The sequence below is a fragment of the Ranitomeya variabilis genome, chromosome 4 (genome assembly GCF_051348905.1).
Source record: "Ranitomeya variabilis isolate aRanVar5 chromosome 4, aRanVar5.hap1, whole genome shotgun sequence".
In the NCBI taxonomy this organism is placed as follows: Eukaryota; Metazoa; Chordata; class Amphibia; order Anura; family Dendrobatidae; genus Ranitomeya; species Ranitomeya variabilis.
In genome coordinates this window covers 25,227,599-25,254,642 of record NC_135235.1, presented here as the reverse complement: position 1 = coordinate 25,254,642, position 27,044 = coordinate 25,227,599, and the positions used below count along the sequence as shown (strand labels likewise).

Below are 27,044 nucleotides of genomic sequence, written 5' to 3'. Positions count from 1 at the left end.
TGGAGGTATGAGATGCAATGCTCTGCTGTGGAGGTATGAGGCGCGATGCTCTGCTGTGGAGGTATGAGATGCAATGCTCTGCTGTGGAGGTATGAGGCGCGATGCTCTGCTGTGGAGGTATGAGGTGCGATGCTCTGCTGTGGAGATATGAGACGCAATGCTCTGCTGTGGAGGAATGAGGTGCGATGCTCTGCTGTGGAGGTATGAGGCGCGATGCTCTGCTGTGGAGGTATGAGACACAATGCTCTGCTGTGGAGGTATGAGGAGCAATGCTCTGCTGTGGAGGTATGAGGTGCAATGTTCTGCTGTGGAGGTATGAGGTGCAATGCTCTGCTGTGGAGGTATGAGGTGCGATGCTCTGCTGTGGAGGTATGAGACACAATGCTCTGCTGTGGAGGTATGAGGTGCAATGCTCTGCTGTGGAGGTATGAGGCGCGATGCTCTGCTGTGGAGGTATGAGACACAATGCTCTGCTGTGGAGGTATGAGGAGCAATGCTCTGCTGTGGAGGTATGAGATGCAATGCTCTGCTGTGGAGGTATGAGGTGCAATGCTCTGCTGTGGAGGTATGAGGTGCGATGCTCTGCTGTGGAGGTATGAGATGCAATGCTCTGCTGTGGAGGTATGAGGTGCAATGCTCTGCTGTGGAGGTATGAGATGCAATGCTCTGCTGTGGAGGTATGAGGTGCAATGCTCTGCTGTGGAGGTATGAGGTGCGATGCTCTGCTGTGGAGGTATGAGACACAATGCTCTGCTGTGGAGGTATGAGGTGCAATGCTCTGCTGTGGAGGTATGAGGCGCGATGCTCTGCTGTGGAGGTATGAGATGCGATGCTCTGCTGTGGAGGTATGAGACACAATGCTCTGTTGTGGAGGTATGAGGTGCAATGCTCTGCTGTGGAGGTATGAGGTGCGATGCTCTGCTGTGGAAGTATGAGGTGCGATGCTCTGCTGTGGAGGTATGAGATGCGATGCTCTGCTCTGGAGATATGAGACGCAATGCTCTGCTGTGGAGGTATGAGGTGCAATGCTCTGCTGTGGAGGTATGAGGTGCAATGCTCTGCTGTGGAGGCATGAGGTGCAATGCTCTGCTGTGGAGGTATGAGGTGCGATGCTCTGCTGTGGAGGTATGAGATGCGATGCTCTGCTGTGGAGGTATGAGACACAATGCTCTGCTGTGGAGGTATGAGGTGCAATGCTCTGCTGTGGAGGTATGAGGTGCGATGCTCTGCTGTGGAAGTATGAGGTGCGATGCTCTGCTGTGGAGGTATGAGATGCAATGCTCTGCTCTGGAGATATGAGACGCAATGCTCTGCTGTGGAGGCATGAGGTGCAATGCTCTGCTGTGGAGGTATGAGGTGCAATGCTCTGCTGTGGAGGTATGAGACGCAATGCTCTGCTGTGGAGATATGAGACGCAATGCTCCGCTGTGGAGATATGAGACGCAATGCTCTGCTGTGGAGGCATGAGGTGCAATGCTCTGCTGTGGAGGTATGAGGTGCAATGCTCTGCTATGGAGGTATGAGGTGCAATGTTCTGCTGTGGAGGTATGAGGTGCAATGCTCTGCTGTGGAGGTATGAGATGCAATGCTCTGCTGTGGAGGTATGAGGTGCGATGCTCTGCTGTGGAGGTATGAGATGCGATGCTCTGCTGTGGAGGTATGAGACACAATGCTCTGCTGTGGAGGTATGAGGTGCAATGCTCTGCTGTGGAGGTATGAGGTGCGATGCTCTGCTGTGGAGGTATGAGGTGCGATGCTCTGCTGTGGAGGTATGAGATGCGATGCTCTGCCCTGGAGATATGAGACGCAATGCTCTGCTGTGGAGGTATGAGGTGCGATGCTCTGCTGTGGAGGTATGAGGCGCGATGCTCTGCTGTGGAGGCATGAGGTGCGATGCTCTGCTGTGGAGGTATGAGACGCAATGCTCTGCTGTGGAGGTATGAGACGCAATGCTCTGCTGTGGAGGTATGAGGTGCAATGCTCTGCTGTGGAGGTATGAGGTGCAATGCTCTGCTGTGGAGGCATGAGGTGCAATGCTCTGCTGTGGAGGTATGAGGTGCAATGCTCTGCTGTGGAGGTATGAGACGCAATGCTCTGCTGTGGAGGTATGAGACGCAATGCTCTGCTGTGGAGGTATGAGACGCAATGCTCTGCTGTGGAGGTTTGAGGTGCAATGCTCTGCTGTGGAGGTATGAGGTGCAATGCTCTGCTGTGGAGGTATGAGACGCAATGCTCTGCTGTGGAGGTATGAGACGCAATGCTCTGCTGTGGAGGTATGAGACGCAATGCTCTGCTGTGGAGGTTTGAGGTGCAATGCTCTGCTGTGGAGGTATGAGGTGCAATGCTCTGCTGTGGAGGTATGAGACGCAATGCTCTGCTGTGGAGGTATGAGGTGCAATGCTCTGCTGTGGAGGTATGAGGTGCAATGCTCTGCTGTGGAGGCATGAGGTGCAATGCTCTGCTGTGGAGGTATGAGGTGCAATGCTCTGCTGTGGAGGTATGAGACGCAATGCTCTGCTGTGGAGGTATGAGACGCAATGCTCTGCTGTGGAGGTATGAGACGCAATGCTCTGCTGTGGAGGTATGAGACGCAATGCTCTGCTGTGGAGGTATGAGACGCAATGCTCTGCTGTGGAGGTTTGAGGTGCAATGCTCTGCTGTGGAGGTATGAGGTGCAATGCTCTGCTGTGGAGGTATGAGACGCAATGCTCTGCTGTGGAGGTATGAGGTGCAATGCTCTGCTGTGGAGGTATGAGACGCAATGCTCTGCTGTGGAGGTATGAGACGCAATGCCATAACGTCGATTACCATGAAATGTTCCGCAATGCTCTGCAGACCCCGCTGAGTCGTACCTGGGATTCTGAGGCACTGCGCTGCGCCTCTCCCTATGTGTGAGGTTCTTGTTCTGCAGGTTACTGTGGGTTTTGTTACTTTTTGGAACTGTGACCTGTTCTACCAACAAGACCCCCCAACATGGACTCGTCTCATCTCCCAACTACCCCAAAGCGTACCCCAACGACCAGCGCAGCACCTGGAACATCACCGTGCGCAGCGGATTTCACATCTCACTAAAGTTCTTGGTGTTTGACTTGGAACCGTCTGATGCTTGTAACTACGACTATGTCAAGGTCAGTCCTGCCATATACTGATATATGTGCAGCTGGTATAACATAAGCATCTAACATAGTGATACAGAGCATGCTGGGCTTCTCCTGTGTCTGATTATATATGTACAGCTGGTATAACCTGGGTATTTTCTGTATATAATTATATATGTACAGCTGGTATAACCTGGGCATCTCCTGTATATAATTATATATGTACAGCTGGTATAACCTGGGCATCTCCTGTATATAATTGTATATGTACAGCTGGTATAACCTGGGCATCTCCTGTATATAATTATATATATACAGCTGGTATAACCAGGGCATCTCCTGTATATAATTATATATGTACAGCTGGTATAACCTGGGTATTTTCTGTATATAATTATATATGTACAGCTGGTATAACCTGGGCATCTCCTGTATATAATTATATATGTACAGCTGGTATAACCTGGGCATCTCCTGTATATAATTATATATGTACAGCTGGTATAACCTGGGCATCTCCTGTATATAATTATATATGTACAGCTGGTATAACCAGGGCATCTCCTGTATATAATTATATATGTACAGCTGGTATAACCTGGGCATCACCTGTATATAATTATATATGTACAGCTGGTATAACCTGGGCATCTCCTGTATATAATTGTATATGTACAGCTGGTATAACCTGGGCATCTCCTGTATATAATTATATATGTACAGCTGGTATAACCTGGGCATCTCCTGTATATAATTATATATGTACAGCTGGTATAACCTGGGCATCTCCTGTATATAATTATATATGTACAGCTGGTATAACCTGGGCATCTCCTGTATATAATTATATATGTACAGCTGGTATAACCTGGGCATCTCCTGTATATAATTGTATATGTACAGCTGGTATAACCAGGGCATCTCCTGCATATAATTATATATGTACAGCCGGTATAACCTGGGCATCTCCTGTATATAATTATACATGTACAGCTGGTATAACCTGGGCATCTCCTGTATATAATTATATATATACAGCTGGTATAACCTGGGCATCTCCTGTATATAATTATATATGTACAGCTGGTATAACCAGGGCATCACCTGTATATAATTATATATGTACAGCTGGTATAACCTGGGCATCTTCTTGTATACAGTGGGCTGGACTCGCTCTTCATTATTCGGATCCGCGTTCTTATATTGTGACTTTCTATTTTCCATTTTACCTGATTTTCATTTTTTCACGTTCAGGTGTTTGATGGTAACAGAGAAATGGGTCGGTTTTGTGGCCCTAAAAGGTCCAGATTTCACCCAGGTTCTCGCCTCTTAATCTCTCACGGGAACCAAATGAAAATTGAATTTCTCTCGGATTTCTCCAATGAGGAGAACGGTTCTGCCGTCTTGTATAAAGGATTCCAGGCGTTCTACCGGGCCGTGGGCAAGTACCGACCCCCGATGGGATAATTGCAGGGGCCGCACACGTCTCAGCTCTGTGTCTTTCTCTTTTACCTTCTGGACTCGCTCTTTAGTATTTTATTGATTAGGACATTTGCCCCAATACATGACAAATATGGCCAAGACCAACCCATGAGGAGTCAGTCATCCCTCTGTCAGACCCCAAAATAATCTAGATCCCAGACCAAATATAAAAGTATGCTTACCCAAAATATATAATCTACCCCAGAAAGAAATACAAATCCTGACCGGGTCTCCTAAAAATACAGACCCTCCAGACCCCAAACCAGGCTCCCTAAACAAATGCAGACCCCAGACAAGTCACATCCAATAATACAAACCCCAAACCTGAACTATAAAGAAACAAAGACCCCAGACCAGACTCCCTAAAAAGCCCCGTACCCAAATCAGACTCCCTGAACAAATACAGACCCCATAACCGTCCTCTCAAATACAAACCCCAAACCAGAACTATAAACAAACACAGAACACAGACCAAATTCCCTAAAAAATACAGACCCCCTAAACAAACACAAACCCCATACAAGACCCCTAAATAATATATATCCCAGACCAGATCATCCTTAATAAATACAAGCCCTGACCAGACACCCTATGTAACAAAGACGAAAAGAATGAACCCCTAAAGAAATGCAAACCCCATATCAGACCTACAGACATCAGATCAGACCCCCCTCAAATAATACAGACCTCAGACCAGACCCACCTTCAAAATAGACATCAGACCAAACTAACCAAGCTAAAGAAACACAGACCCCCAGACAACCCCCCCACAAAATAAACAGACAATTCCCTAAATAAAGACAAACCAAACCCCTTAAAAAACACAAGCCCCTTCCAAATGTCCTAAAATAATAGACGTCAGACCAGACCCACTAAACTAACAAAGACCCCAGTTCTTACCTCTTAAGAAATATAGACCTCAAGCCAACTCTTCTAAAACTAATAGATCCTGAGAATAAGTAGAGACCTCAATCTACAAATCTACACCCCTTAAATATGGACCCCAAGACTAATACAGACTCCAGAATAGACCCCCTAAATAGGTAATATTAATCAGAGGACCCCTCCATAACCTTTGAACATTAAACATAACCCATGTAACAACTTGCCCTGGTTCTGACTTATAACCCAGAGCTGCATTCATAATTCTTCTCAGGGAAACCTACTCTTGTACAAATTCCAAGAACAGACAAGTTGATTATTGCTTCCTGTGAGGACGGCAGATAAACCGAACATTACTCATCTGTCTCCCATTCTTGGTGGTCTATCTTAGTAGGTTTCTTTTGGCCTCATGGGCACAGAAGGTCCATCTGGGGACTCTCTACCCTTCCTGTGGTCAGCTTCTGATGTTCTTCCCATGTTCTTCACTTTTTTCCATGTTCTTCATCGTGCTTCAGATGACGATGAGTGTGCCTCTCCCAACGATAACAGCCTGGCGTGGACCCAACCGTGCCAGCATGTATGTCACAATTACATAGGAGGATACTTCTGCTCCTGCCTCCCGGGCTACAAGATCCAGAGTGACAATCGAACATGTAAAGGTGGGTTCTAGAGTGGTCATCAGCACCCTTGTGGTTTTTAAGTGGAGATGAAACTCCAACCCCTAGTATAACCTAACAGCCGTGGGTTGTCGGGCAATGCTGGGAGTTGGAGTTTCTCCACCACTAAAGATCTAAATGTTGAAGACCCCTATTGTAGAGTCTAGACCCATCTTCTAGAAAAAGTCTTTCTCCTCTCCTTATTTTCAGCACAGTGCAGTAACCAGTTGTTTACGGAGGAGTCTGGATTCATTTCCAGTCCGGGGTACCCTCAGCCATACCCCCCCGACCTCAACTGTACTTATCGGATACGGCTGGAGAGAGGGATGCAAGTTTCCCTGGAGTTCAGGGAGATCTTTGAGATCGACGACCATCCGCGGGCTCCATGCCCCTACGATACCTTGAAGGTTCGTGGTTCTGGGATTGTCTCAACCACATTGTCTTCTTCTCTTTAACTCTTCCTCTTAAATTCTAGAGGAGGATGTATATGGTATTGGGCTCTTGTTCAAGAAAAGTATGTGGCGTCTTTTTATGTGACAAGTCATGATAGACCTTCCCGAAGTAGAACTTGGAGGTTCTGGACCCACCAACTATATGCCAATTGTAGCACTCGTGACTTGTGTGATGGAGGGTCGCTAAGTGACTTCTAGTTCTGCACCCCTATGGCTAAACTATTGGTGCCAGGATGTTATAAATCTCTTTAGTAGGCTGTAATCCCACAAATGATAGGGTAGTTGCCAACAATCCAAAGGTCAATGAGGCTCTCATAGCTTTGTAAGGGAAATCCAGGCATGGGCACATTCCCAGAAGGTGAGCAGCATCTATCTCACGGCAGCTCTGGGTTCTCTTCGGCATTTGAAGAACCTAGGGAAAAGCTGGTAAGGAGGATTGTTAAGTAAATAGAGGGGTAAGAATTTCAGCATTTTTATCTCAGGTCTGAATTTTTTTTTGGGGGGGATATAGGTCTGAATTTTGGCGTTTCGTCTCAGGTCTAAATTTTAGGTGGGGGGAGAGAGGTCTGAATTTTGGCGTTTGATCTAGGATGTAAATTGTGAGGTTTCGAATGAGTTTTTGGAACCTAATTATTTTAGGGCTTGGTTTAATTTTGGGGCAGGGTTTAGAACCTGTATTCATTTTCATGTCTGTTCTGGATGCATTTGAGGGTCTGTGTTGAGGTCTAGTGTCCTGACTGATTTTGGAGACTGAATTAATTTTGAGGTCTGGTCTGAATTTTGGATTAATACTGAGATCTGATTTCCAGACTAATTGTGTGGTCTAGTCTGGGGTCTTCATTCATTTAGGGGTATGTTCTTCATTATAATATTTTTTTGGAGATGGTCTAGTTTGGATGGTCTAGTTTGGTGGTCAGATCTGGGTTAATTTGGGGGTCTGGTCTGAGGTCTTGGCAAATTTTAGGTCATGGTTATATTGGGGGTCTGGTCTGGGCTTTAGAATAATTTTGGAGTCCTTTCCAGACTCATTTTAGGATGTGGATTCTGGAGTCTGGTCTGGGATTTGTATTAATTTTGGGGGTTTCGGTGTCTGATCTGAAAGGATTACTCGATTACTTTGGAGCTTCTGAATTGATCTGGGGGTTTAGAGTTAGGGTGAATGTAAATGTAGTTAGGTTTTCTAGGCTAATTGACACTAGTAAACCCTTGCCCACACCTCCAATCCAGTGCCCCTCTCTGATCTCTGTTTTAATTGGCTGGTGACAAATCCCACCCTTTAGTAAGCCCCACCCAACTGACTACTCCACATGTCAAGCTACGCCTCCTGACCTCCTTACCCTTATGTTGTTAGATATTTGTAGGGGAACAGTTAGTGAGCAATCTATGTGGGAGTCGCGTCCCCGAAATCATCCAGACAAAGAGCCACGAGGTGGACATCGTATTCCAAACCGATGACTCCGGGAACAGCAGAGGGTGGAAGATATTCTACACGTCTGAGGGTAAGAAGCGTCGCTGTGCCACCTTACATCGACATGTATCCGCCGTGACATCCATATTTCCCTTTTATCTTAGCCATCCAGTGTCCAAAACCGGTGATCCTGGACGAGTTCTCCATTGTGTCACCACTGCAGGACGTGTACCAAATGCGAGACTACTTTGTGCTGTCCTGCCGCACCGGATACCGGCTGATGGAGGTATGACGAGGAAGAACGTAGATGTCAGGGACCAAGGATGGGGAGAGTCAGGACACCAAAGTCATTTAGTAAAACTAAAAAAGGGAAAATAAGATTGATAAAGTTTTTTTTTTTATTTAACCCCCCAAAAATTCAATTTTGTAGCCACTTCCACTCCCAGTTATTATTTTTTCATCCCTTTAATCATTTTTTTTTTCCCTCCGCATAGCCGTATGAGGGCAAGTTTTTTTCCAGGGCAAAATAAAAATGAAGTATTTATATGTATATTTGGGATCTCCAAAATTGTCCCGATCTGTGGAATAAAGGTCACGTCTTCGCCCACAGGGAGGCAGAGAGCTGAGCGTCTTCACCGCTGTGTGCCAGAAAGATGGCGCGTGGCACCGGCCGGTACCCCGATGTGAACGTAAGTCTAACGCACTGCTGATTGTATGGAGCCGGATGATCCGCTGACTTATTGCTGCTCTCTACAGTTCTGAGCTGTGGAGAACCAAAGGTCTTACGCAATGGCGGTCACAAGTTCTTGGCGGAACCAAGGAGTGTGACGTATCAGTCCGAGATAGTCTACGCGTGTAACGAGCCGTACTACAAGATGGTGACCACAGGGAGTGGTAAGTATACTGAATACTCCATCTGTATGTTACAGCTTCATCTATCTGGTATAGCCTGGGTATCTCTCCTGTATATAATTGTATATGTACAGCTGGTATAACCTGGGCATCTTCTGCATATAATTATATATGTACAGCCGGTATAACCTGGGTATCTCCTGTATATAATTATATATGTACAGCTGGTATAACCTGGGCATCTCCTGCATATAATTATATATGTACAGCCGGTATAACCTGGGTATCTCCTGTATTATATATGTACAGTCGGTATAACCTGGGTATCTCCTGTATATAATTATGTATGTACACCTGGTATAACCTGGGCATCTCCTGTATATAATTATATATGTACAGCTGGTATAACCTGGGCATCTCCTGTATATAATTATATATGTACAGCTGGTATAACATGGGCATCTCCTGTATATAATTATATATGTACAGCTGGTATAACCTGGGCATCTCCTGTATATAATCATATATGTACAGCCGGTATAACCTGGGTATCTCCTGTATATAATTATATATGTACAGCCGGTATAACCTGGGCATCTCCTGTATATAATTATATATGTACAGCTGGTATAATCTGGGCATCTCCTGCATATAATTAGATATGTACAGCTGGTATAACCTGGGTATCTCCTGTATATAATTATATATGTACAGCCGGTATAACCTGGGCATCTCCTGTATATAATTATATATGTACAGCTGGTATAACCTGGGTATCTCCTGTATATAATTATATATGTACAGCCGGTATAACCTGGGCATCTCCTGTATATAATTATATATGTACAGCCGGTATAACCTGGGCATCTCCTATATATAATTATATATGTACAGCTGATATAACCTGGGCATCTCCTGTATTATATATGTACAGCCGGTATAACCTGGGCATCTCCTGTATATAATTATATATGTACAGCTGGTATAACCTGGGCATCTCCTGTATATAATTATATATGTACAGCTGGTATAACCTGGGCATCTCCTGTATATAATCATATATGTACAGCCGGTATAACCTGGGTATCTCCTGTATATAATTATATATGTACAGCTGGTATAACCTGGGCATCTCCTGTATATAATTATATATGTACAGCTGGTATAACCTGGGCATCTCCTGCATATAATTAGATATGTACAGCTGGTATAACCTGGGTATCTCCTGTATATAATTATATATGTACAACTGGTATAACCTGGGCATCTCCTGTATATAATTATATATGTACAGCTGGTATAACCTGGGCATCTCCTGTATATAATTATATATGTACAGCTGGTATAACCTGGGCATATCCTGTATATAATTATATATGTACAGCTGGTATAACCTGGGCATCTCCTGTGTATAATTATATATGTACAGCTGGTATAACCGGGGCATCTCCTGTATATAATTATATATGTACAGCTGGTATAACCTGGGCATCTCCTGTATATAATTAGTTTAATAAGGGAAATAATAATCAGATTCTTATTTTTTTTCTCTACAATTACCAGCTCGTTTTACTTGTACAGAAGACCGTGTGTGGAGGGATGAGAATGGAGGCCAACAGATCCCAATTTGTGTGCCAGGTTTGTTATTTTGGTGAATTTTAATGATTTTACTAAATGTTAAAACAACTAAATAATCAGTAACCATCAGAGATATATTTAGTAAGCCTCTAGACTTCAGGGATATAACTGGTGACCCACTTGACACATGGGATATACATTTCTGAGCTTTGACATTGCATCACCAAGAAGGAAAAGTCATGGAGCTATGTAAGTCATAGAATGGAGATGTCGCAGGATGGAGATGTCACTGGTCTGCAAATGATGAAACACTCTTCGGTCTGGAGTGTGAGCCACATGCAGAAATCCCGGCAACTCCGGCCTCTGCTGCTGTCACTGAGGTTATTAATGGTCATCTGAGGAATATTGGGCAAATCATCAAGATCCTCTGCTGGCAGCTCCTGTGTAATCAAAATGCAAAGTGGCTGAGAGCGGTAGTTATGACCGTGCTGCTGTCCGGTTACGCTCTGGCACTTTACAGGAAAACGATGTCCTAGCCTCAGTGTGCTGTCAGGTGTGAGGTACATCACACTCACTTGTACGCCTCAGGCCTCCATCCTCAGGGGCCGCTGCACACAATTCAGGGGACCCCAAGTTCATTGCAACAAGCAAATGTTTACTGGTCAGTTCAAGTTCATGAGATGGTGACAAGTGGGATAGGGTGTAATGACCAGAGGTCCGAATAAGATCCAGTGAGTCACAAACCAAGACTAAGGCAGAAATCTCCAACGGTATTTACTCAAAGGCAAAACAATAAAGGTAATATGGAGAATTTTAAAGTAAATGCACCCCAAGATACACCAGCTCAGCAGCAGCTGAAATCACTGTGCCACTCCAAGGTCTCCTGAGAACTGTATGCTACAAAGACTAGTAAGAAATTTACCTAACAGGGCAACTAATCAGGAACAAGTGTAAATTGATTTTAGTGTTATAAAGGGAGCCCCTGGAACGGCACACTGAGTATAACTTACACAACTCTAATATAAGATACACCTCTAAGTAACAATTAAACACTCAGAGCAGAGATACCCGGGTATCTATAACTTATGGTACCGTATCCTGAGATGGATCTCCTCTCAGGTAGGAATCCGCACAGGCTGCAGCCCAGTCTATATCTTCAGCGCTAATAAGTTACAGCAAGCTCCTCTTGTCTGATCGGCGGATGCCGAGCCCAAACACCGGGGACTTAGTTAGTGGCCTCACGATATTGTCTCTTCTTCTGTAGCTCCTAGGAATGCTTCCACGACAACCCGTCTGTCTCCGTATTAGCAATCGGTCAGACTTGTTTCTCCAATCAATGCACAGGGAATCACAGACTCTCAAACACGTAGTGGATTTGCAGTAAAGTTCCAGTCTTTCAAAATAAGGTTAGCTCCTCTCCAGAAAACGTTAGGGACAGAAGGTCTCTCACAGAGTTGAACAAAGGTTAGCTTTTCTCCAGGAAAACGTTAGCAATGCAAAGTCTCTCAATAGCTTCTTTTTCTCCAACAAACTCGCAGTAAAATCCTCTCACAGTCTCTTTGCTATCACACAGCAGCTCTGCTCTCTCCTTCCCGCCTTTCTCTCTCTTCTCTCACTTCCTTGTTTCACTTTACACACGAGATACCAAACCCCACCCCCCAGCACACATTGTCTCTCGGAGTCTTGCAGGATCTGTTCTCTGCTGCAACAGGCAAAAACCACAGGGTCCTAGTGCCCTCTCAGTGGGACTACAGTTCACCCTCTTACATGCCACCCCACTAGAGGTTGGCGTCCTCGACATACCTTCCCACTCAAATTCATCTTGAGCATATCGCTGAGGCGGTATTCCTGCCGTAGATCGTGTGGTTCTCCTGAGTCCTACATCAACAGGTGTAACCTTAGAGGGAGCTAAAGTCTCTTCCGTGGTCGTGTTAGTGGGCACAAGCGGAGTTGTCTCCTCCTGCGGCTCGATGTCCTGTGATACAGCGTCAGGACCAAGCAGTTGTCCTGATGCACTCTCCTCAACAACATCCTCCATATCCCCAACATTCTCTTCACCCGAGGACATATCGGTCACAGGGGGCAATTAAGCAGGTGCAGGGGTAAGCACACCATCAAACTCAAGATCATTCAGAATTCCCGCCCCTTGGAACATGGCCTCTGGCTCTAGGGGAGTAGGCGCCGAATCTTCAAACCAGCACCGTTGTAACATGTTACGATGCAAATTACGGGTTGGCCCCCCTGTCCCCACCGGTTCGACCTCGTACACTGGAATCTCAGGGTTCACCTGTTTTTTTATCAGATACGGTATCGCCTCCCATCGGTCACTCAGCTTTCCTGACCGTCGTTTTGTCCTCACCAACACTCTGTCTCCCGGAGAGAACAGCTCTGTTTGTACAGGTCGCGTGTCTCTATGGACCACCTGGCGAAGGCGATCGCCCACCACCTGATGCACCACCCTCAACCGCCGCCGATGCTCTCGTACCCACTCGGATGCAGTCCGAGGGGGGGCGGAGGAGGGATCTGGCACGTTCAAATCCTCAATGTCTCGGCCAGGTCTACCAAACATTAACATGTGTGGTGAGTAACCAGTAGTACGGTGCACCCTGTTATTGTAAGCCCACATCAATTCGGGGAGATACTCAGGCCAGCATGTCTGTTGCTGACTCTCTAAGGACCTCAACATTTGCAACAAGGTCCGATTAAAACGCTCACATGCCCCGTTACCCTGAGGGTGGTAAGGCGTTGCTCTCGACTGCTCGATACCATAGAGCTGGTGCAACTCTTTCATCAGCGTCCCCTGAAAGCAGGCCCCTTGATCAGAATGTATTCTCTGCGGACACCCGAACACTTGGAAGAAATGTCGGCACACTGCCTCAGCTGCTGACTTGGCCGTCTGATCTCTTGTCGGCACCGCTACAGCATACTTGGTAAAGTGATCTGTCATCACCAGGCAATAGGAGTACCCTGACGTAGAGTACCCTATCAACACGTAATCAATCATGAGTAGCTCCAGTGGAGCTGAAGTCTTAATAGACTGTGTGGGAGCCCGCTGCTCAGGGCTTTTGTTGAGCCCACAAATTCGGCACTGCCGACACGCGTCGGCCACCATCCCTCCCAACTCAGGGCAATAGAGGACTCGCTGCAACCACTGAAGTGTCTTTTCACTTCCAAAATGGGCCCCCTTCTCATGCGCCTCACGAGCGACCACTGGACCCATCCCCACAGGAATTATCAGTTGGTACCGATGCTGCAGCTCCGATGGCAGGTACACCTTACGATACAAAAGACCTTGTTCCACACACAATTTATCCCATTGTCGAAGGAGTTTCATTCCTTCCATGGACAACTGAGCCTTGTCCTCTGCACTGGGCCAGGCCTTGTTTTGTACCCAACGGCGCACAAGTGCAACGTCCGGACACTCATCCTGGACTCTTGTCCAATCTGAGGATGTTTTACCCAGCACACAGGGCATCCCGGTGGCCACCCCACTTGAGTGTACCACACTTTGGAAGATAGGTATCTGCCCCAAAGCTGGAGTTTCAGTGTCCTCAAGTTGTTCGTCAACATCTTCCCCTGATGACCCAAGGGGCACTCTTGACAATGCATCTGCATTGCCGTTTTCTCGACCAGAGCGAAATTTAATGCGGTAATTGAACTTGGCTAGTCTGGCGACCCACCGCTGCTCTAACGCTCCCAGTTTTGCATTCTCTAAGTGAGCTAGCGGGTTGTTATCTGTCATGACTAGCACCTCAGCTCCTGTTAGATACTCGGCGAAGCGTTCTGTCATTGCCCACACCAGGGCCAGCAATTCCAGCCGGAATGAGCTGTAGTTAGCCGGATTTCGCTCGGAGTCTCTTAAAGATCTGCTGCCATAAGAAATCACTCGCTCTCGGCCGTCCTGCACCTGTGCTAGTACTGCCCCCAACCCATGGAGACTACCATCGGTATACAACAAAAAAGGGGTGTCAAACCGGGCGTAGGCCAGCAATGGGGCACTCGTTAGGGCGGTTTTCACTTCATCAAATGCCTTTTTCTGTAGGGGCCCCCATGGGATGGGGCGATTTCGAGGACCCAGCGCTGTCCCTCTCAAAAGTTCATTCAAGGGACTCACTACTTGTGAGAATTTAGGCACAAACCGCCGATAGTATCCTGCTAGGCCCAGGAAGGCCCGCACTTCTCGCAGGTCACAAGGAGGTGGCCACTCTTGTACAGCCTTGATCTTACTGTCTAAAGGTAGTACCCCGTCCGGGGTCACCAGATGCCCCAAATATTCAATCTGGTTTCGTAACAGTTGACATTTTTTTGGCTTTATTTTCAGGCCGTAGCTCTTGAGCCGCCGGAGAACTTGACGCAGCTTCTCCAGATGATCTTCAAATGAGGTTCCGAACACCACAATGTCGTCTAGATATATCAGGACTGATTCAAAATTTAGATCGCCCAAGCAATGTTCCATCAGGCGTTGGAAGGTTCCCGGGGCGGTGGCGAGGCCAAAAGGCATCCGGTTGAACTCAAAGAGCCCCATTGGCAAGACAAACGCTGTCTTGGCCCGATCCTTTTCAGCCATTGGGACCTGCCAGTACCCGCTTGCCAAATCCAACGTTGAGAAATACTTGGCCCGACCCAGGGCCGACAGGGATTCTTCAATACGGGGTAAAGGATATGCGTCCCGTACGGTGTGGGCGTTCAATTTTCGATAATCCACACAAAATCGGAGTGTCCCATCCTTCTTGCGGACCAAAACTACAGGAGCCGCCCAGGGACTCCGGCTCTCTCGGATCACTTGGTTATCCAGCATATTGGCCACCATGCTCTTCACCTCTTGATAAAGCGCTGGAGGAATTTGCCGATATCTTTCTCTAATGGGTGGAGTATCCCCCGTTGGAATCTCATGCTCAATCATCTGGGTACACCCGAAGTCCTCTCCATGTCGGGAAAAGGTCTCTTGATGTTCCCACAAAACTCTCTCCAACTGCACGGGGGTCAGCTTCTCCCGATCCACTCCCATCTGCTCCATGATCACATGACCATTCCATTCCTCCGTAGGAGGCTCAGTCCGGCCTACGCCTACCTCGACCGCAAAGGTCCAGGATGACTGTTGGTCTGGTCGCAGTTCGAATCCTGCATTTTCCGGCACCTTTTCTGCCGGCACGAACAGTTCAGCCAGTATGGTTCCAGCAGGAATTGCAACAGCTTCATCTAAAACATTGATGCATCGGACCGGCACTCGTCCATTCTTCACAATCGCCAGAGACCGGGCCACATGTACCTTGGCAAATGAGGAACCCTCTCGGACGGGCTCAAGTAGCACTTCAAGCCCATTCAATCTCTGTGCAGCTCCCACAGGCAGCATTAAGAGTTCCTCTTGTCTTGGTCCCAGCAGGATCGGGGCCCTCGATGGCACTCGGACCCGTCCCACCCGGCCGCTTGGGACCGCACTTTTCAGCAAGTCGCAACTCAGCACTAGACGGTGTAGAATTCTCTGTGTGGGTCGGTGTCTTGTCGCACGGGCCCAGTATCGGGGTCCTTCACTGGCATACATCTGGTGATTCAAGTCTCGCAGCACGTTCATTCCGAGCGTCACTTCCATCCCTCTTCTAGGGGGGTGATCCACCAGTACTACCCCTTTCTGCCCCAGCTCTTGACCAAACATTTTTAGTTGCATACACACGATTCCCTTGACTGACAGTTGACCATTATTTGCGGCGGTCAGTCGTATCACTCGGCCATCCTCTGGAATCACTAGTCGACTGAAGTATCTCTCATATATTTCCAGTGGCATTATAGTACATTCGGATCCCGTGTCAACCAAGCACCTCATCTTCCGCCCTTCAAATTCTGCTTCTATCACTGGACTACATGCAAACAAATCTTGCTCATTCCGTCGAGGGCTTTGTGTGGGTGGGGCCGCTGCTGCTTGCCCTCTCATGGCAGCGGCCGGAAGTTTAAAGCCGGCGACGGGGTTTCTGGGGCTGCAAGCGTCCGGCAGTAACGAGAGATGTGTCCCTGGCGCCCACACTTCCAGCAGGTGATTGCTCCTCGTGGACAAGGGCTTGACTCATTCTGATAGGACGACCTAGCCATCTGTGGGGTCACCGTTCCAGGGGGTGGGGCAGGAGGCCCCCGTGAGGGGGTAGAGGCGGGATCAACTGTCAGTTGAGACAATTTCAGCTTCAACTCCTTCACCTCAGCACGCAAAGCTTGTACCACGCTCACCAGCCCCTCTCCCCCTGACCCTGATGACCCACCTTCCTCCAGCTGGGCACTGTTCACTGACCCCTCGGGCACGTGAGCAGATTTCTCTTCCCTTTCCACTGCAGCTCGGTAAATCTGCCAGAAGGATAATTCTGGTGCAGCCCGGGCCATTTCCAACAGTTTGTCTATTAGCTAAACCGGTGATGAATTGATCCCGGAGCAAGCGGTCTACCTCCCGGAACGCTCCTATGGCCCCCTGGTCTAGTCGCTGCATCTCATTCAGCGTCTCTTGCAAGATATTAGAGTACTGCATCAGGGACTCACATTCTCTCTGAGGACGATTAAAGAATAGGGACCGAAGCTGGGCCACACGCGCTCGGCCCCCCAAACTCCCCTCTAACAGTTCCAAAATCTTTTCTAACGTATTCCTCTCTGATTCTGGGCGCACCATCACCATACGTCTAATATCGCCCTCCAGTGCATTTAATGCCAGCTCAGCGCGTAACGCGGGGGTCAAATTACACATGCGCAGAATACTCCGGATTCTCTCAGCCCAATCTTGCAACGCCATATTGCGCCCGTCGTATTTCAGCATGTGCTGAAGTAAAGCTCCTACAGGCACATACCCTCCCGAAATCGCCGCGGCTGCCAGGGGAACCCCAACCCCCGAGGAGGATGCGGATACAGCGGGGTCATTTCTACCCTCGTCCATGACAAACACTGGATCCTGCCGACTATGCCAAAAATGTAATGACCAGAGGTCCGAATAAGATCCAGTGAGTCACAAACCAAGACTAAGGCAGAAATCTCCAACGGTATTTACTCAAAGGCAAAATAATAAAGGTAATATGGAGAATTTTAAAGTAAATGCACCCCAAAGATACACCAGCTCAGCAGCAGCTGAAATCACTGTGCCACTCCAAGGTCTCCTGAGAACTGTATGCTACAACAGACTAGTAAGAAATTTACCTAACAGGGCAACTAAACAGGAACAAGTGTAAATTGATTTTAGTGTTATAAAGGGAGCCCCTGGAATGGCACACTGAGTATAACTTACACAACTCTAATATAAGATACACCTCTAAAGTCACAATTAAACACTCTGAACAGGGATACCCGGGTATCTATAACTTATGGTACCGTATCCTGAGATAGATCTCCTCTCAGGCAGGAATCTGCACAGGCTGCAGCCCAGTCTATATCTTCAGCGCCAATAAGTTACAGCAAGCTCCTCTTGTCTGATCGGCGGATGCCGAGCCCAAACGCCGGGGACTTAGTTAGTGGCCTCACGATATTGTCTCTTCTTCTGTAGCTCCTAGGAATGCTTCCACGACAACCCGTCCGTTTCTGTATCAGCAATCGGTCAGACTTGTTTCTCCAATCAATGCACAGGGAATCACAGACTCTCAAACACGTAGTGGATTTGCAGTAAAGTTCCAGTCTTTCAAAATAAGGTTAGCTCCTCTCCAGAAAAACGTTAGGGACAGAAGGTCTCTCACAGAGTTGAACAAAGGTTAGCTTTTCTCCAGGAAAACGTTAGCAATGCAAAGTCTCTCAATAGCTTCTTTTTCTCCAACAAACTCGCAGTAAAATCCTCTCACAGTCTCTTTGCTATCACACAGCAGCTCTGCTCTCTCCTTCCCGCCTTTCTCTCTCTTCTCTCACTTCCTTGTTTCACTTTACACACGAGATACCAAACCCCACCCCCCAGCACACATTGTCTCTCGGAGTCTTGCAGGATCTGTTCTCTGCTGCAACAGGCAAAAACCACAGGGTCCTAGTGCCCTCTCAGTGGGACTACAGTTCACCCTCTTACATGGGCATAGCACTTTATATTCCTTAACACAACACATCTTCCTCCTGGACTATCCCTCAGCCCACTGACTCCGTCATCTCCAGGAATTTCCTGTCCAGTTCCGAAGTGCACCCAGGATCGGCCACTTGCCCTTCACAAGGTTCCGCATCCATCTTCCACTTTGCACCAGAGGATACGATGCCCCCATGCCTGGCCTTGAGCTCCTGATGTTGCTGGAATGTCAGGACGGACTATCAGAACGGCCTCCCACTGCCTTGAATCATTGGTACATGCCGGCCCTAGCAGCCCACTGCACTTGAACTTGACCTTGTTACTGTACTTCCCTATCTGAGTTACTATGAAGAGCTTACTGTTTACTAGCATTGACCCTTCCCACTATGGGCTAGTCCCAAACATTAACTGTATCCTATCGTATACCTTCAGCTAACTAAAGTTATTAACCTACAAACAGGATGTACTAAGCCTATTGTCCTAATCTATATCTTACCCTATACTGTACACTACCAACATTATACATTACCAACATTATCTATACACTGTACATCCTATAACACTGTGCACTGAGCATATTATACCTGCAATACTTATCACAATCCATTCACATTATACAGGAACACATAGACCACAACTTACATTATATATATATATATATATATATATATACTGTGTATATATATATATATATATATAAAACACAACATTATTCACATGACGCGATTGTTGTCTTCAGGGATACAGACAAGGCAATACAGTTCACAGCTTTACAATGCACCAATGACGTCCCTGATGTGCTCGATGGAGACACGTCCGGAGATGCTGTGGCCATGGGAACACATCTAAGCCGCACAGGCTGCTCACAGTAGTGCGAGGAACATGCAGGATTATGAATTATATCCCTGGTGTCTAGTAGGTTAATAATTATATTTATGGTGTCTGGTAGGTTAATAATTGTATCTCTACTTTCTAGTACGTTAATAATTATATCCCTGGTGTCCGGTAGGTTAATAATTATATCTCTGGTGTCCGGTAGGTTAATAATTATATCCCTGCTGTCTGGTAGGTTAATAATTATATCTCTGGCATCTGGTAGGTTAATAATTATATCCCTGGTGTCCAGTAGGTTAATAATTATATCCCTGGTGTCCGGTAGGTTAATAATTATATCCCTGCTGTCTGGTAGGTTAATAATTATATCTCTGGCATCTGGTAGGTTAATAATTATATCCCTGGTGTCCAGTAGGTTAATAATTATATCCCTGGTGTCTGGTAGGTTAATAATTATATCCCTGCTGTCTGGTAGGTTAATAATTATATCCCTGGTATCCAGTAGGTTAATAATTATATCCCTGGTGTCTGGTAGTTTAATAATTATATACCTGGTGTCTTGTAGGTTAATAATATCCCTGGTGTCCAGTAGGTTAATAATTACATCCCTGGTGTCTTGTTGGTTAATAATTATATCCCTGGTGTCTGGTAGGTTAATAATTATATCCCTGGTGTCTGGTAGGTTAATAATTATATCCCTGGTGTCCGGTAGGTTAATAATTATATCCCTGGTGTCTGGTAGGTTAATAATTATATCCCTGGTGTCCAGTAGGTTAATAATTATATCCCTGGTGTCTGGTAGGTTAATAATTATATCCCTGCTGTCTGGTAGGTTAATAATTATATCCCTGGTGTCCAGTAGGTTAATAATTATATCCCTGGTGTCTGGTAGTTTAATAATTACATCCCTGGTGTCTTGTTGGTTAATAATTATATCCCTGGTGTCTGGTAGGTTAATAATTATATCCCTGGTGTCTTTTTGTTTAATAATTATATCCCTAGCGTCTGGTAGGTTAATAATTATATCTCTGGTGTGTTGTTGGTTAGTAATTATATTTCTGGTGTCTGGTAGGCTAATAATTATATCCCTGGTGTCTTGTTGGTTAATAATTATATCCCTGGTGCCTGGTAGGTTAATAATTATATTCCTGGTGTCTGGTAGTTTAATAATTATATCCCTGGTGTCTTGTAGATTAATAATTATATCCCTGGTATCCAGTAGGTTAATAATTATATCCCTGGTGTCTTGTTAGTTAATAATTATATTCCTGGTGTCTGGTAGTTTAATAATTATATCCCTGGTGTCTGGTAGGTTAATAATTATATACCTGGTGTCTTGTTGGTTAATAATTATATACCTGGTGTCCAGTAGGATAATAATTACATCCCTGGTGTCTTGTTGGTTAATAATTATATCCCTGGTGTCTTGTTGGTTAATAATTATATCCCTGGTGTCTTGTTGGTTAATAATTATGTCCCTGGTGTCTTGTTGGTTAATAATTATGTCCCTGGTGTCTTGTTGGTTAATAATTATATCCCTGGTGCCCGGTAGGTTAATAATTATTTCCCTGGTGTCCGGTAGGTTAATAATTACATACCTGGTGTCTTGTTGGTTAATAATTATATCCCTGGTGTCCGGTAGGTTAATAATTATATCCCTGGTGTCTTGTTGGTTAATAATTATATCCCTGGTGTCTGGTAGGTTAATAATTATATCCCTGCTGTCTGGTAGGTTAATAATTATATCTCTGGTGTCTGGTAGGTTAATAATTATATCTCTGGTGTCTGGTAGGTTAATAATTATATCCCTGGTGTCCAGTAGGTTAATAATTATATCCCTGGTGTCTGGTAGGTTAATAATTATATCCCTGGTGTCTGGTAGGTTAATAATTATATCCCTGGTGTCCAGTAGGTTAATAATTATATCCCTGGTGTCTGGTAGGTTAATAATTATATCCCTGGTGTCCAGTAGGTTAATAATTATATCCCTGGTGTCTGCTAGGTTAATAATTATGTCCCTGGTGTCTTGTTGGTTAATAATTATATCCCTGGTGTCTGCTAGGTCAATAATTATATCCCTGGTGCCCGGTAGGTTAATAATTACATACCTGGTGTCTTGTTGGTTAATAATTATATCCCTGGTGCCCGGTAGGTTAATAATTATTTCCCTGGTGTCCGGTAGGTTAATAATTACATACCTGGTGTCTTGTAGGTTAATAACAATATACCTGGTGTCCAGTAGGTTAATAATTACATCCCTGGTGTCTTGTTGGTTAATAATTATATCCCTGGCGTCTGGTAGGTTAATAATTATATCCCTGGTGTCTTTTTGTTTAATAATTATATCCCTGGCGTCTGGTAGGTTAATAATTATATCTCTGGTGTGTTGTTGGTTAGTAATTATATTTCTGGTGTCTGGTAGGTTAATAATTATATCCCTGGTGTCCAGTAGGTTAATAATTATATCCCTGGTGTCCAGTAGGTTAATAATTATATCCCTGGTGTCTGGTAGGTTAATAATTATATCCCTGGTGTCCAGTAGGTTAATAATTATATCCCTGGTGTCTGCTAGGTTAATAATTATGTCCCTGGTGTCTTGTTGGTTAATAATTATATCCCTGGTGTCTGCTAGGTCAATAATTATATCCCTGGTGCCCGGTAGGTTAATAATTACATACCTGGTGTCTTGTTGGTTAATAATTATATCCCTGGTGCCCGGTAGGTTAATAATTATTTCCCTGGTGTCCGGTAGGTTAATAATTACATACCTGGTGTCTTGTAGGTTAATAACAATATACCTGGTGTCCAGTAGGTTAATAATTACATCCCTGGTGTCTTGTTGGTTAATAATTATATCCCTGGCGTCTGGTAGGTTAATAATTATATCCCTGGTGTCTTGTTGGTAAATAATTATATCCCTGGTGTCTGGTAGGTTAATAATTATATTCCTGGTGTCTGGTAGTTTAATAATTATATCCCTGGTGTCTTGTAGATTAATAATTATATCCCTGGTATCCAGTAGGTTAATAATTATATCCCTGGTGTCTTGTTAGTTAATAATTATATTCCTGGTGTCTGGTAGTTTAATAATTATATTCCTGGTGTCTGGTAGTTTAATAATTATATTCCTGGTGTCTGGTAGTTTAATAATTATATCCCTGGTGTCTGGTAGGTTAATAATTATATACCTGGTGTCCAGTAGGATAATAATTACATCCCTGGTGTCTTGTTGGTTAATAATTATATCCCTGGTGTCTGGTAGGCTAATAATTATATCCCTGGTGTCTGGTAGGCTAATAATTATATCCCTGGTGTCTTGTTGGTTAATAATTATATCCCTGATGTCTTGTTGGTTAATAATTATATCCCTGGTGTCTTGTTGGTTAATAATTATATCCCTGGCATCTGGTAGGTTAGTAATTATATCTCTAGTGTGTTGTTGGTTAGTAATTATATTCCTGCTGTCTGGTAGGCTAATAATTATATCCCTGGTGTCTGGTAGGCTAATAATTATATCCCTGGTGTCTTGTTGGTTAATAATTATGTCCCTGGTGTCTTGTTGGTTAATAATTATGTCCCTGGTGTCTTGTTGGTTAATAATTATATCCCTGGTGTCTGCTAGGTCAATAATTATATCCCTGGTGCCCGGTAGGTTAATAATTACATACCTGGTGTCTTGTTGGTTAATAATTATATCCCTGGTGCCCGGTAGGTTAATAATTATTTCCCTGGTGTCCGGTAGGTTAATAATTACATACCTGGTGTCTTGTTGGTTAATAATTATATCCCTGGTGTCCGGTAGGTTAATAATTACATCCCTGGTGTCTTGTTGGTTAATAATTATATCCCTGGTGTCTGGTAGGTTAATAATTATATCCCTGGTGTCTGGTAGGTTAATAGTTATATCCCTGGTGTCTGGTAGGTTAATAATTACTGACGTCCTAGACACCAGGGATATAATTAGTGATCTGATAGACACCAGGGATATAATTATTAACCTTTTATACACCAGGGATATAATTATTAACCTACAAGACAAGATTATTATCCTTATACCCACTAGAGATATAATTACTAACCTTCTAGACATCAGGGATATGATTATTAACCTACAAGACATTAGGGATATAATTAGTAACCAGTTGAACACCCAGGATTTAATTGCTAACGTTCTAGACACCAGAAATATATTAACCTACTAAAAACTAGGGATTTAATTACTGACCTACTAGACACTGGGGATATATTTACTAGTTCTCATGGGTTTATATCTGACCTACTAAACATCAGAGATATAATTATTGAACCCTTATTTTCCAGGAATATATTACTTTTTACCAAGAATGTTCTCTCCAAAACATCATCGATTTCTTAAACCATTAAAGACCAGGAATGTTTGTAGACACAAGTTAAATAATTATTAACCAAATAGACTTCAGGGACATAATAACTCAAAGCAATACCAGGAAATCTGTTAAAAATCCTCCTAACAACAGGATTTGTGAGTAACTAGACAGCAGAGATCATTCTTAATCTTATTAGTAGTTCACTAGACACCAGGGATATTATTACTAACCCCCTCGATACCTGGGACGTTATGAATAATGTATTAAACAGCAAGGACTTAATTATCATTCGACTAGATGTAATAAGTATAATAATTGACCAACTTCACCCAATCTTACCTTAAATAGTTGATGGATCTAGCTGTTTACCTTTCGCCCGCAGTGTGTGGACGACCACAGAATCCTGTAACCGGCCTTGTTCGCGTCCTCAATGGCAATGAAGCAGAGAATGGGAACTTTCCTTGGCAAGCCCTCCTGAGAAGTCCCGGAAGAGCAGGTGGAGTTCTCATCGACGAGAGCTGGGTTCTTACTGCAGCCCACGTCCTAAAACCGGGGAGGTCAGCGGATCTTGACCTCAAGAACTTGCACGTGTTTCTTGGAGACGTGGAGATCGATAATCTTGTATACAATGGCCTCGTGAAGGTCAAAGCTTTCTACATCCACCCGGATTACTCTACAGAGAACTTCGATAATGATATCGCTCTCATCCAGCTGGAGAATCCAGTGACTATGAACGGGAAGGTGTCCCCCATATGTCTTCCCGAAAACACCGAGGCATCTCTGTACGACAGCGGCAGAGTGGGTTACGTGAGTGGGTTTGGAATAACCGAAGAAAATAAAATGACCGACCACCTTCACTATGTGTTTTTGCCCGTCGTTGCAAGAAACAAATGCCAGGAACAGTTATCAAAAAAGCAAGAAAAATTCGAAAAACTGAAGTTCACCGAGAACATGTTCTGCGCCGGAGATTTACATTCGCCAATGGACTCGTGTCAAGGAGACAGCGGGGGAGCATTCGCTGTCAAAAGCAGCGAGAAGTGGGTGGCCACAGGTCTGGTGTCGTGGGGCATTGACTGTGGTAGCGGTTATGGCTATTACACCAAAGTTGTCAATTATATCAATTGGATTAGAAACTACACCGGAAGATGATAGGAGTAGTATTCTCTATTGTATCAGTAACCACAAATAATTTAAAAATAATCGCCGAAAAGGCCACCATATCTTAAGAGAGCTCAGCAAACCTAGTACCCAAGGGCTGTTAGTATCAACTCGCTACGTACCATGGGCGTTAAGTAAAAGGGTTCACCACCTAAAAATCCTAATACTGTAGGCTGAGATGGTGTGACTGCTCCTACAGCCTGAGTCTGACGCCCTGGATAATACAGATGTTCTGCCGGCAAACACTGTTCTGTTCCTCACACTAAAGTAGCACAACATTCTTGGTGGTTACAATTCACCCAACATGGTGCCATATGCTCATCATACTTGTAACAAAGAACACTTGAATCATCTAGAAAATTACTTTACTTCTCATGGTATGCAACCATGTTAATGCTGGACGATAATTGCTTCAGAAGGATCCGAGGTCAGGGCCGACTTCACACAAAACTCCAGGATCGTGTTGACTTTGCCAAGACTTCTAGGACCATATTGACTATACATAAACTTCTAGGCCCATGTTGCCTATACATAAACTTCTAGGACCATGTTGCCTATACATAAACTTCTAGGACCATGTTGACTATACATAAACTTCTAGGACCATGTTGACTCTACACAGACATCTGGGATTGTGTTGACTTCACACTGACATCTGTGCCTGTACTGACTCTACCCAGACTTTCTAGGACTGTGTTGACTTTACATGGATCTCCGGGAGTGTGTTGACAGTATCAAGATCTCTGGGACCATATAAACTTTACACAGACCTCTGGGACCATGTAAACTTTACACAGACCTCTGGGACCATGTGTACTATGCACAGACCTCTGGGACCATGTGTACTATACATAGACCTCTGAGGCCATGTAGACTTTACACAGACCTCTAGGACCATGCAGACGTTACACAGACCTCTGGGACCATGCAGACGTTACACAGACGTCTGGGACCATGTAGACTTCAAACAGACCTCTGGGACCATGTAGCCTTAACACAGACCTCTGGGACCATGTTTACTATACATAGACCTCTGGGACCCTGTAGACTTTACACAGACCTCTGGGACCCTGTAGACTTTACACAGACCTCTGGGACCTTGTAGCCTTAACACAGACCTCTGGGACTGTGTAATAGCTACCCAGACCCGCAGACTGTGTTCACGAGACATGGTCTTCTGGGACTGTGTTGACTTCACACAAACCTCCAGGACCATGGTAACTCTACCTAGACCTCCAGGACCATGGTACCTTCACCCAGACCCACAGACCATGTCGACTTTAAACAAACCTCCAGTCCTGTGTTGAGTGAGTTAGCATTTTTAGTCACAGTAAAGTCTTAACTCAAAGCTTAATATTTTCTCAGAACTTTCTGTACTTAAAACAGAAGGCTGACTACTACATCCAGTATTATATCTGAAGCCTTTGACTCTTTTTAACCCTCCAATCAATTCCTTCACTATAGGACTGAGAAAACCAGGCTACAATACAGACTTCAGGGCAATTAACTCTCTGCTGCACACTGATCACCGTCCCTCCCAGGAATATCTCTCCCAAGAGCATGGACTCTTTTGTCCCCATCACCAAAACACTTCCGACCCCCGTGCCCCCTGATCTTACACCCACAGGGCAATAGGCCCCCCAGGTACTAGATGTGGCTGCAGCCACACATGGCTCACACTTTCTGATTGCTGCTCTGTATATAATCTCCAGCTTTCTGCTACAACAGTAACATCTTTATAGTATTACAGCATTAGCACCTATACATTGGATGACATACAAACAAGATGGCGCACAGTACCTCTGCTTGCTGTCAGTGGAAGGGAATAATCCTGTTGGCATTTAGAGTTTGAAATCATAATCTGTAAAATCTGCTCTTGTAATATAACAATTGAATGAACAAATTGTAAGAAAGCATAAGAAAATAATGTATGTGTACTTTAGATGTTAATGAAGACTTTACAATTTGGTAGTTAATAAAATAATAATAAACAAACAAGCAGATTGCATGTAAATTGTTCTGGTAAAGAAATGCAGGATTCTTAACACCATGAAAATACTCTGTCCAGTGTGGTGCGAGCAGTCTGGACCAAAGCATTTACAGGGGCTTCTCACAAAATTAGAATATCATCAAAAAGATCATTTTTATTTAAGTTCTTCAATGCAAAAAGTGAAACTCGTATATCATATAGAGTCATTACACACAGAGTGATCTATTTCACGTGTTTATTTCTGTTAATGTTGATGATTATGGCTTACAGCCAATGAAACCCAAAAGTAATTATCTCAGTAAATTA

General features: G+C 44.8%; 1 protein-coding gene across 1 annotated transcript; it reads left to right on the top strand.

The window, feature by feature from the left end:
• The first annotated feature begins 1,519 nt into the window (after nucleotides 1–1,519).
• LOC143767551 (complement C1r-A subcomponent-like) lies at nucleotides 1,520–26,831 on the top strand. Its single transcript, XM_077255959.1, has 11 exons — nucleotides 1,520–1,545; nucleotides 2,912–3,128; nucleotides 4,353–4,539; nucleotides 5,978–6,121; nucleotides 6,329–6,525; nucleotides 7,922–8,069; nucleotides 8,143–8,264; nucleotides 8,589–8,667; nucleotides 8,735–8,872; nucleotides 10,394–10,468; nucleotides 23,973–26,831. The coding sequence occupies exons 1-11, from the start codon at nucleotides 1,520–1,522 to the stop codon at nucleotides 24,737–24,739; spliced, it is 2,100 nt and encodes a 699-aa protein (XP_077112074.1). The 3' UTR covers nucleotides 24,740–26,831.
• Nucleotides 26,832–27,044: the final 213 nt, after the last annotated feature.